The 13047-nt window shown below is 44.5% G+C and overlaps 1 protein-coding gene across 1 annotated transcript; it reads right to left on the bottom strand.

Moving 5' to 3' along the window:
* Positions 1–4109: 4109 nt before the first annotated feature.
* Positions 4110–11999, bottom strand: LOC142748383 (uncharacterized). The gene is made up of 2 exons (XM_075855483.1): positions 11870–11999; positions 4110–5673 (listed from the first exon to the last, which is right to left on the bottom strand). Exon 2 carries the CDS (start codon positions 5346–5348, stop codon positions 4299–4301), a length of 1050 nt encoding a protein of 349 aa, XP_075711598.1. The 5' UTR covers positions 5349–5673; positions 11870–11999; the 3' UTR covers positions 4110–4298.
* Between the last annotated feature and the right edge of the window lie 1048 nt (positions 12000–13047).

Genomic DNA, 13047 nt, shown 5'->3' with positions numbered 1-13047 from the left:
GGACTGATTGTCAGCTCTGTGGTCAGGATTATTATTATATATGGTGGACTGATTGTCAGCTCTGTGGTCAGGATTATTATAATATACTGTGGACTGATTGTCAGCTCTGTGGTCAGGATTATTATTATATATGGTGGACTGAGTGTCAGCTCTGTGGTCAGGATTATTATTATATATGGTGGACTGATTGTCAGCTCTGTGGTCAGGATTATTATTATATAGTGTGGACTGATTGTCAGCTCTGTGGTCAGGATTATTACTATATAGTGTGGACTGATTGTCAGCTCTGTGGTCAGGATTATTATTATATAGTGTGGGATGATTGTCAGCTCTGTGGTCAGGACTATTAGGGTATGTTCACACGGCCTATTTACGGACGTAAATCGGGCGTTTTTGTCCCGAATTACGCCCGAAAATAGCGCCTCAATAGCGCTGACAAACATCTGCCCATTGAAAGCAATGGGCAGACGTTTGTCTGTTCACACGAGGCGTATATTTACGCGCCGCTGTCAAATGACGGCGCGTAAATAGACGCCCGCGTAGAAGAAGTGACCTGTCACTTCTTTGGCCGTAATTGGAGCCGCTATTCATTGACTCCAATGAATAGCAGCGCCAATTACGCCCGTAATTGACGCGGCGTTCAAGCGCCTGCACATGCCGGTACGGCTGAAATTACGGGAATGTTTTCAGGCTGAAACATCCCCGTAATTTCAGCCGTAACGGACGCCCTCGTGTGAACATACCCTTATTATATAATGTGGACTGATTGTCAGCTCTGTGGTCAGGATTATTATTATATAGTGTGGACTGATTGTCAGCTCTGTGGTCAGGATTGTTATTATATAGTGTGGACTGATTGTCAGCTCTGTGGTCAGGATTATTATTATATAGTGTGGACTGATTGTCAGCTCTGTGGTCAGGATTATTATTATATAGTGTGGACTGATTGTCAGCTCTGTGGTCAGGATTGTTATTATATAGTGTGGACTGATTGTCAGCTCTGTGGTCAGGATTATTATTATATAGTGTGGACTGATTGTCAGCTCTGTGGTCAGGATTATTATTATACAGTGTGGACTGATTGTCAGCTCTGTGGTCAGGATTATTATAATATACTGTGGACTGATTGTCAGCTCTGTGGTCAGGATTATTATTATATAGTGTGGACTGATTGTCAGCTCTGTGGTCAGGATTATTATTATATAGTGTGGACTGATTGTCAGCTCTGTGGTCAGGATTATTATTATATACTGTGGACTGATTGTCAGCTCTGTGGTCAGGATTATTATTATATAGTGTGGACTGATTGTCAGCTCTGTGGTCAGGATTATTATTATATAGTGTGGACTGATTGTCAGCTCTGTGGTCAGTATTATTATTATATAATGTGGATTGATTGTCAGATCTGTGGCCAGGATTAGGATTATATAGTGTGGACTGATTGTCAGCTCTGTGGGTCAGGCTCTGGCTGCTGTATATGACGGAGGATGTGTATAACGTTTGGTTACATAACTGTTGTATGGAGCAGTAGGTGTCCTGGGTAATGAGGGGATTATATAGGACATTTATATAACATCATGGCACTGATACATGTTGCTGCCAGCTCACTCCTTTGTTTTGGTATATCCTTGACGTTGCCCCCTCCTGTGTTTTATACTAGCCCCCTCCAGCTGGAAAAGAATCTGACCCATTTCGGTCTGACCTATATATGCACAGATGCTGGCAGAAGTCTTATTTATCTGACACTGAAGAGGAACCCAGTGCCAGGGGCACCCACAATGCATAAACATGATCATTATGTGATGATTATGTGTGTGTGCGGGGGGGGGGGGGGGTGAATACGGGCACGGGGGCACATCCGGATATGATTGGCACTTGAATATATATTTAACATGAATAAGGTTCTGAGATTTTATTTACTACCTCCTATATAGAAGTGTAGAGGTAGCGGTCACACCAGGGCCTGGTGCCTGAGAGGGTGCCACATAAGAAGATACCAGTATTATAAACTGCACATGGTAGGTGGGGGCCCAATAAACGATTTTGCAATGGGTCCAGGAGCTCTAAGTTAGATCTCAATGATTCTAGATAGCAGATACCTGTAGCGCTCTGTGTACTTATGTTTTACTGACCTCAGCTGTATTGTCCCCAAAGTTTACGATGTAAACAGCTGAACATGGACAGTGTGATTGACAGGTCAGCTCTTGTGTCCCATTATGCTACTGGGTTGGGGGATTTCTTTCTTTCTTTTATATCTCTCTCATGTATGTCTGTCTATCTAATATCTATCTATCTATCTATCTATCTATCTATCTATCTCATAGCTTTATCTATCTATCTATCTATCTATCTATCTTTCTATTTGCTGTGGTGTGTATGAACACCATATTTCCTGACATTTCACTTTTTTTTTAACATTTTCGTTTAGTTAGGAAAAGGGTGTTGCTTTGAAGTGGTGGTCTGTGTGAATATTTACTGAGGTTTTGCACCAGTTTTAACTTTCTTGCTACCAATTCTGCTAGTGGAGTCACTGTGTACATACATTACATTACTTCTCCTGCCCTGATCCTGAGTTACATCCTGTAGTCTACTCCAGAGCTGCACTCACTATTCTGCTGGTGGGGTCACTGTGTACATACATTACATTACTTCTCCTGCCCTGATCCTGAGTTACATCCTGTATTATACTCCAGAGCTGCACTCACTATTCTGCTGGTGGAGTCACTGTGTACATACATTACATTACTTCTCCTGTACTGATCATGAGTTACAGCCAGTATTATACTCCAGAGCTGCACTCACTATTCTGCTGGTGGAGTCACTGTGTACATACATTACTTATCCAATACTGATCCTGAGTTATATCCTGTATTATACTCCACAGCTGCACTCACTATTCTGCTGGTGAAGTCACTGTGTACATACATTACATTACTTCTCATGTACTGATCCTGAGTTACATCCTGTATTATACTCCAGAGCTGCACTCACTATTCTGCTGGTGAAGTCACTGTGTATATACATTACATTACTTCTCCTGTACTGATCCTGAGTTATATCCTGTATTATACTCCAGAGCTGCACTCACTTTTCTGCTGGTGGAGTCACTGTGTACATGCATTACTTTTCCTATAGTGATCCTGAGTTATATCCTGTATTATACTCCAGAGCTGCACTCACTATTCTGCTGGTGGAGTCACTGTACATACATTACATTACTTCTCCTGTACTGATCCTGAGTTACATCCTGTATTCTACTCCAGAGCTGCACTCACTATTCTGCTGGTGGAGTCACTGTGTACATACATTACATTACTTCTCCTGTACTGATCCTGAGTTACATCCTGTGTTATATTCCAGAGCTGCACTCACTATTCTGCTGGTGGAGTCACTGTGTACATACATTATATCACCAGCAGAATAGTGAGTGCAGCTCTGGAGTATAATACAGGCTGTAACTCAGGATCAGTGCAGGATAAGTAATGTCATGTATGTACACAGTGACTCCACCAGCAGAATATTGAGTGCAACTCTGGAGTATAATACAGGATGTAACTCAGGACCGGTACAGGATAAGTAATGAAATATATTTACAAAGTGACAAAATATTGTATATAGATTATATCTATATGTAAACTATAAAACATTATTTAAAGATGGACATTCCCTTTAAGTCATGTTGTATAAACCCCAGCACAATGGATTCTTGAAATGCCATGTAGTAAGGTGCACTGAGTATTACATTCTGCTATTGCCCCATCACACCCATCACTCCAGTATATAGCAGAGTTACTATTACACATTGCTTACACAATGACTGTAGATTATATACACCCATCACTCCAGTATATAGCAGAGTTACTATTACACATTGCTTACACAATGACTGTAGATTATATACACCCATCACTCCAGTATATAGCAGAGTTACTATTACACATTGCTTACACAATGACTGTAGATTATATACACCCATCACTCCAGTATATAGCAGAGTTACTATTACACATTGCTTACACAATGACTGTAGATTATATACACCCATCACTCCAGTATATAGCAGAGTTACTATTACACATTGCTTACACAATGACTGTAGATTATATACATAGTTGTTATGCTTTTATTGAACTACTCACAATACATATATACAGTATCGGTGTTAGCTCCTTCTACCCGCACTGTACAGCAGTGACACAGATGCAGTAGTCCCAAGTATGGCACCTACGGGTAGATGTTTTTAGAAATAGTGATGCCCACATATTTGGTTTTAGTCATTAAATAGTAAATAGTTCCAGTCAGTTCTCTTCCCCCTGCCCCTTGTCTGCTCTCCATCCCTCCTGTCCATGCGATCGACTTTTTAGTCTGAGTTTATGGGGTAATTTCACTCCCGCTGCAAGATCCTGGAAGGTTGGGCTTTCCAAGGGGCAGAAATTAGATGCCCCTTCTTCACTGCAACTGTCCTCACTGTGATATTCTGAATGGGAATATGTGGGCAGCCTCAGTTCCTCCATAACATTGGCCTCAGCTGCTGTCTTCATCAGCTGCTGGTACGGAGTCTGTAAACTGTCTGAATGAACAAATATGGAGGAGCGTAGTGGGGGGACGTTACTGTCGCTGACCAGGTGCTTCAAGGGACCCAGATCTGGATGCTCTGGACTTGCCATATGCCTGGTTTGAGGGTCCACTGTGAGCCCACCGACTCTATAGAGAATCACACCCCCGCGTGGCATTGCTAATCTCGAGGATGCGTTGCTGTCAACTGGGCACATGTTGGCAAAGTCATTTTCCATTGCCCTCCCATCTTCGTAAGATGCTGGCACTGGGCTGCCTCTAGAGGACTGATCCGAAAGATCTGAAAGTGACCCCCGGGGGGAATAACTGTCGTTTGCTGCTCCGCCTCCACTGTCCGCCTCCGAAGAGTCTGAATTCATTCCCAAGTAGGAAGAAGAGAAGTTCGAATTCCCACCAGTGCACAGAAGAGGTCCCACGTGTCCACTATTACAACCTCCCAACCCGTGTCCATTTTCCAGAAAGGAGGCCGCTTTTATGAGTCCATAGCGGAGCTTCAGTTGGAGTAGTTCACTCCTCAGCCGCCCATTTTCCTCGTCAAGTGCTGCCACCCTCCCTTCCAGGACCAGGTCGTGGAAACGCCTCTTCTCCCGGGACCTCTTGGCAGCTTCATTGTTTTTTCTTCTCTTTTCCCAGTAACCGGCATCTTTCTTCTCGTCGGAGATAAACTCTCGCTTACGGCGACCACTTCCAGGTCCCATATCGTTGCCGGAGACTCCACCACTGGGATGCTGCTCCTCGCTCATCTCTGAGTAGTTGGAGAGAGGAGATTCCATGTCAACCCAACTTCTTCTCCAATGGAGATACTGAAAAATGTCTCCAGTTCAGAGATGCCAACCTCAAGAACACTTGTAGTAGCCGGAAGGTTGGGTTAGTGTTGGATGAAGGTCTTCAGGTTGAGCGTTGGATCTTCAGATGATGGGTGATTGATGATATTACTTGGTGGACCTCGCCATGCAGCTTGGGCATCTTACTCTTTGAGTTATCAACCGTTCTGCCCTGGTTGGAGCCGTAATAATTGGATGATCCTCTCGGTCTCGCGTCTCTGCCAGGTAGTAATTCTGTTTCCTCGTTTGCCAGGTTTTTCTCTCCTGGACACGCCTAAAGAAAGAAGAAAAAAAATCTTAGGAAAGTGATCTTCTGATGCTCCACCCCACACGTCTTACATAATATTACCCTGCAGAGCTTGGCATGGAATGGACTCACGTTTGACCTGGTTTATTTCATATGTTAATGACATCAATGACTTTGTGTTTTGTAATCTGTTGTGTTATTACATAGAATTATATACACACATTCATACACAGAGGTGTAACCCCGAGCCGGTCATGTGTGTCTACAATTATCAGATTCTGATACACGTGCGGGCAAATTCATCCACAAGGATGTGTCAACCATCAATGGTCGTCTACCTGGAGGATGGGAGCTTCAGTGCAGAAATCAGGAGGGTGTATGGCATAGCAGAGCTGAGTATGTCATTAGGCACAACTCAATGGTGATATCATGAAATGGTTCTAGGCTCAGGTCAAAGATTCCGTTTTCTGTCCTAGCCTTGTATCTAAATACCCTGGCCAAGGCAAAAGTGGCTTGTTGACGCGTCTTCCCCCTTGGCATCAAGCACCCAGGGCAATCCCTACCAAACCTCACAATGGAGAGGCCACGGCGCTAGTTAGGAGCATTGCGGCCACTTTCACGATTTTACCCTGCACAGCGATGCTCCCCGCCACCCGATATACAGGGAACTACAACGCAACCACAATTACTTGAATGGGGTTGTCTGCACAGTGGGTGGCAAGGACTTTGGACCCTTCGTTCACAGGAGTGGTGGGCATCAAAGAGGTTGGGACCTCACCTATCAAAATGTTATGCAATAACCTGGCAATATGCTATAACATTACAAGTTGAGACTACCCCCTTTAGGTGACAAATACAGCTCTGCTACATCTATACATAAAATGATTTTTTGAAGGTTTTTATCTTAATCTTACAAGAGGTACATGGCACTGTGGAGTGCCAAGGGCAATGATGTATAATATGTGCCTATTCTACAAATGCAAATGGATGTATTGCCTTGTGGGCACATTCTCTCGTTTTTATCAGTGGATGGGGAAGGGTTAATGTTGGTCGCATCTTGGTGACTTTTTATTTGTCCCCCCCCCCCCCAGATATAACCCTGGCAGCCTGCCCTTGTCTATTTACATATAAATGTGTCAGTGTGTTAGTATGTATGCCCACACCCTGCCTCCTCCACCCTCCCCTTCTCCAGTCCACGTGCCTAATCTCGATGCCATGTGATCAACCAGCGCGAGGCACGGAAACTAGGTCAGGATTACGTAAACAGACCTGGGGGCGCTCAGCCAGAGACCAATGCCCAGCGCTGCCAAAGACCCGTTCAATGCCAGACACCCAAATCCTCCGTCAGAATCCCAATGCCTTGCCATTTCAAACGCTCATTCCCTGCCAGACCACACATCCATTCACTACCAGACTTCTACTACTACTACCCGTCACTTCCAGGCACCCATTCCGTGCCAGGACCACGCAATGCCAGTCATCCTTGTCCTGTCAGAGCCCTAGTACCAGGCAACTCCATACACCCATTCCATGCCAATCTCCAAGAACTATGCTACTCTGCACACGCGTTATATGCCAAGCTCCACGTACTGGGCAACTCCATATACCAATTCCATGCCAATCTCCAAATACCAGGCAACTCTGTTCACGTGTTATATGCCAATCTCTTAGTAACGGGCAACTCCACATACCAATATCCAAGTACCAGGCAACCCCATGCACTCATTTTATGCCAATCTCCTAGTACAAAGCAACTACAGGTACCCATTCATGCCAAACCCTGAAAAATAGTTTCTATCATCTGATTGGTGCCTATGGGCACTATGCTCCAGGCTTGTAAATGCCCCCATTCACTGACCACCTTCAGTCTGATTATTGTAAACTGGGCATAATGAAACAACTGGGGGGCACACAGTCTTTGCGACTGCTGGGAATTACGATCTTGGGCAGGATGTAATCCTGACTCTCACTGTATCATGGCCTGGTAATGAGGGATCTGATAAACAAGTCTGTGTAACATGGAGAGGCAGTCTATTGTAGAGCAGATAAATGTTCTGTTAAATGTAATCCAGTGGTGGTCACCCAGAGAGAAGCCAAGTGGTTGCTAGGCAACCAAACAAAGACAAGTCAGCAGAATACACCATGCAGGGCAACAAGAAGAGAAATAAACAAGGATTCGGTCCATGCAAAGGCAGAGACTGCTATGGAGTTGGCCTTTAATTATTTATATATATATGTATATTAAAAGGCACAGTACTACTTCTCATGGGCAGCTGCAGAGTCCCACTTCAATTTAATATGGAGCCCAAATATGAAGTAGCTGCCCGATGCTCCAGGATTTCAGGATAGCTCAGTATAACTTCTCCTGCTCTGGATATGATTCTCTATTATTCCCATCCTAATTCTATGGCACAGTATAACTTCTTACTACCTGTCCTCCTGGCTACAGTAGATTAGCATCACTTTTCCCTTTAGATAAAGTGACTGGCGCAGAGCCACATCGTATACTGGATGGTAATCTCACTATCTGTTCTTGTACAATATGTTGGGATATGGGCACAGTGCCACTTCTCTTGCTGGCATTATTAATATCTGCCCATGTTCTGCATGTATGTATCAGGCACAGTACCACTCCTCTTGTTCTGTGTGCTGGATATCAGCATAAATAATCTGTATCCCACATGTATGACCATGCACAGTACAACTTCCCTTATTCTATGTAGCAGATATCAGAATTGATCTGTACCTCACATGTATGTACCATGCACAGTACAACTTCCCTTATTCTATGTAGCAGATATTATTAGAACTACTCTGTATCCCACATGTATGTACCATGCACAGTACAACTTCCCTTATTCTATGTAGCAGATATTATTAGAACTACTCTGTATCCCACATGTATGTACCATGCACAGTACAACTTCCCTTATTCTGTATGCTAGATATTATCACAATTGATCTCTATCCCACATGTATGTACCATGCACAGTACAACTTCCCTTATTCAATTAGGGAAGGGGAACTGTGCCATTGTACATACATGTAGGATATGGATATCCATTTATATGTTTTGCACAGTACCACTTCTCCTGTGCATCTGTATCTATTTGGAGACTGCATGTAAATGCCCGGGCACAGTACCACTTCTCTTGTCCTTTTTGGACACAGTTCTTGTACGTATCCACATACTACATCTATATGGCACAGTACCACTTCTCATGCCCTGCACAGCAGACGTCATACCTCGTGGCTGACGTCACCTGTCTGTATGCCCGCACAGTATCACTGACTCCGTCCTCGCCCTTATTAAATAGAATGAGATATTTAAACATGTGCCCGATTCTGGGAACGAAAACACGGTCTAATTGCCGCTTATCTCGGTGGCATGTAGATGCCAGTCACCAGTATTATCGGGTTTTGTAAGCGGGTTTATTATGGGACGTGGAGATGGGAGGTGAGGGAATGCGGGCAGTGGGGTGGGGTGGGGTGAGAGGGAAGATCAGTAATCACCCGCACGTGTCGCCGTATTACACGTGAATAGTTGTCCGTGTAAGTCACGCATTCAGGAAGTGCCGGGGAAATAACCGCAACGTGCACGGCAGAATGAAACTAGATGGTTTTTTTTTATACAGATGTAGCAGAGCTGAATTTGTTATTGTTTCTTTTGTGCATGGTGATAACTCCCTGTCGGAGTATGGCTGTTATTACAGGTTTACCTACAGTCCTATGTAACACCACACTGTTACGTCACCAAGAGTTCTGCCAAGTGACAAACACAGCTCTGCTGTTTCTGTTTAAGTCGATACTTTGGTGTACATGTCTCTTACACAATAAGAGTTTTTCACCTTCCTCTGGATCAACAAGGGTAAACAAAGATTACTATTGCAACTATACACACGCTGATGTAGCAGAGTTAAGTTTGCCATTTATTTCTTTGAGTTTGTGTTGTTCTATGTTCAGACGTAGCAGATTTGAGTTTGTCATTTGGCATAATTCTTGATATCACAGTCTTTCTACTGATGGTCTTACATAGGATTGCAGGTCCACTTGGTCCACTTCCCACATTATCTTGACTCAGCACGCAGACATACTACAAAGAGTTACATGACAAATTCAGCTCTGCTACAGCCATACTTACCTCCCACATAGCAGGTTCGCTGGGCGCCTCTGTGCACATTCTATAACAGTGGTCTCCTACCTTTTGCTCTCGAGCAGTTTAAAAACTACAACTCCCAGCAAACTCATTCTTGGGGGTTGTAGTTTGTAGACACCTGGAGCACCACAGGTGGGAGACCACTGTTCTATGGCATATGCCCCATGTACATATATTGTATGCCTGCATGTAGTTCATACTTCAGCCACAGGTGATGCCCATGCCATGTATAACTGGCACACAGCACTCTATGTACATACTTTCCCTACTTGTAAAATATCTTGTGCCCAGTGGCATAGTTGTTACAGTTATGCCCGCTAGTAAAGTGGGTCATAGCTCCAGCACTGGTACCACACAGCTTACCCACTAATGCCAAACCAGTCCTAGCACATTGCTGCACAGCTCATATACAACTGGCACATACCCCATTCATGATCATGGCATACATCTAACAAACACCTCATGTATACATTGCCCACATATCATGTACAGATGGTGCCCACCTGTCATCCAGATGGAAGGCAACCCGCACACATCTGCCATGCGCTTCTCATCAATGTCTCATGTCCCACTCTTGCAAAGCTAATTTCCCTACAGATGTAGCAGAGTCGAATATGTAATGTATCTCTATTGTTCGCACCACGTCACTCTTGCGTAAGAGCACGACAAACTCAACTCTGCTACACACCTTCTCAGTTCCTACAGCTGGCATACACCTCGCAGTTGATACAAGCGTCATATAAACGAGATGCCTTGATGAAACCCATCTGTAGGTGGCCACATACCCCTCTTGCAGAGCTGATTTCCCTACTGATGTAGTAACATTGAATTTGTCATGTACCTCTATTGTTTGCAGCACATCATGCTAACTCAAGTCGTGCTCTTACGTAAGGGCATGACCAACTCAACTCAGCAATATCTGACAAACTCTGCTCTGCTACACACATTCTCACTTCCTACAAACTTCACATACCTGTTGGTTCACGCTCCATATATACTAAATGTTTTGATCATACCCACATGTAGGTGGCCAAATGTCCCTCTAGCGAAGCTGATTTCCCTACAGATGTAGCAGAGCCAAATTTGTCATGTACCTCTATTATTTGCACCATATCATACTACCTCCGCGACAAACTCAGCACTGCAACACACCTCACTTCCTACAGATTGCACACACCTTGCCGTTAGTTCACGCCCCATATATACTAGATGTCTCGATCATACCCACTTGTAGGTCGCCACATACCCCTCTTGCATAGCTGATTTCCCTATAGATGTAGCAGAGTTGTATTTGTCACGTACCTCTATTGTTTGCAGCATATCATTTTAGCTCAGGTCGTGCTCTTTTACGTAAGAGCAGGACAACCTCAACTCACCTGCATCTGACAAACTCATCTCTGTACACAAATTTTCACTTCCTACAGATTGCACAAACCTCACCGTTGGTACACGTTCCATATATACTAGATGTTTCAATCATACCCACATGTAGGTGGCAACATACCCCTCTTGCAGAGCTGATTTCCCAACAGATGTAGCAGAGCCTAATTTGTCATGTACCTCAATTATTTGCACCATATCACGCTACCTCAAGTCATGCGACAAACTCAACTCACCTGCATCTGACAAACTCAGCTCTACTACACCACTCACTTACTAAAAATTGCCCACACCCCGCCATTTGTTCACGCCCCATATATACTAGATGTCTCGATCATACCCACTTGTAGGTGGCCAAATGCCTCTCTTGCAAGGCTGATTTCCCTACAGATGTAGCAGAGCTGAATTTGTCATGCACCGCTGTTGTTTGCAGCACGTCATGCTAACTCAAGCAAATGAAACCTTACGTAAGAATACAACAAACTCCGCTCAGCTGCATCTGACAAACTCAGTCTGCTACATACCTTTTCACTTCCTACAGCTGGCACACACCTGGCAGGTGGTACACGCCTCATATATACTAGATGTTTCCTCTATACCCATTTGGACGTGGCGACATGTAAACCTGGTATAGACATTGTATATAGTGTAGGAGTCTAGTGTGGCATCTGGGTGGGCTCCACTTACCTGCGAGCTGGGTGTCCTCAGTGTGTGCCCGTCTGTGTGTGTGCCAGTGACACAGCTTGTTCTGTCTCTTGTTGTTTTCTGTGCCTCCTCCTCCCGTGTGTGCTCTAGTTTCCTGGCATCTCTCTTCTCGGTCTCTCTCAGAAAATGTGTGTCAGTGGGTCAGACATTGCATAACCGAGCGTCACAATCTGTGTCTGAGCGCGGATGGGGGGAGGAGAGAAATCAGGCCGCAGGAAGGAGGGATACCGGGTTAAAAATAGACCCTCATTGTCCGCCAGGGATCACCGACCCAAGAGCTCGCACTCTAATGGACGCCGCATCGTCCTCTTTGATCACGTTCTTAAAATTTTCTGTTTCTAAGAAAGTTGGGTGACAACCAATATGGCCGCCATTTGTCAACTAGTGAGAGATGTAGTAATGGAATGACATCCCCTGCTTATGGGTTGTCATGTAACTAGAAAGATTTAACATTCAGGATTCTGGAAAAGCTGAGTGACAACCACTACGCAATGATGTGTCTATAGCAGAACGTCTGGAAATGCCCACCTTTCCATGACCCTACCCTTTTTTACCATCCGGTTCGCGGGATTGTCCCGTTATCCTCAAAAGTGATATATAAACCACTGCCGTTCAGGGTTCTAGCAAAGCTGGGTAATAATCCCTTTCGGATCTATGACGTTGGCCATTAAAGCTGTGGCTAGGCTTTCCTTCACCAGGGGCAAAGATTCAGTTTGCTTCCCTAGCTCTGTGTCTAAATGCCCTTGCCAAGGCAAAGTAGCTTGCTGGCATCTCCCCTGGCACCCAGTACCCGTGCCCTTGCCCCGCCAGCCCCCCTACGGCTACACCCCTGATCAAAAGTAGACCAGTTATGCGAAGTAACCATCATCTTTCAGTAATATATTTCTCAGAGATGGCGGGATGGAAAGAATTCTCGGCTGAAGAGCTTGCAATCTAATATACATAGAAAGCATAGATGTTTTTATTACTGGAAGGACAGAAAGAGACCATTGTCTAGAGGATCCCTGGACCACAGAGCAGCCAATCTACTGTACGCAGATTAAATGCAATCAACTTTGTGTTTCAATTATTAGACCTCTGCTTGCTGTCGATGAACTGACACGGGAGCAGGGCTTGTTATAACGCTCTCCATGGAACTATTTCCTGCCTTTTTGTGTCAG

The sequence above is a fragment of the Rhinoderma darwinii genome, chromosome 3 (assembly GCF_050947455.1).
Source record: "Rhinoderma darwinii isolate aRhiDar2 chromosome 3, aRhiDar2.hap1, whole genome shotgun sequence".
In the NCBI taxonomy this organism is placed as follows: domain Eukaryota; kingdom Metazoa; phylum Chordata; class Amphibia; order Anura; family Rhinodermatidae; genus Rhinoderma; species Rhinoderma darwinii.
The sequence above is the reverse complement of the archived record's forward strand: the minus strand, read 5'-3'. Positions and strand labels throughout refer to the sequence as shown.

Excerpts from the sequence above, each read along its gene's own strand:
- LOC142748383 (XM_075855483.1), bottom strand. The coding sequence starts at position 5,348 with ATGGAATCTCCTCTCTCCAACTACTCAGAGATGAGCGAGGAGCAGCAT.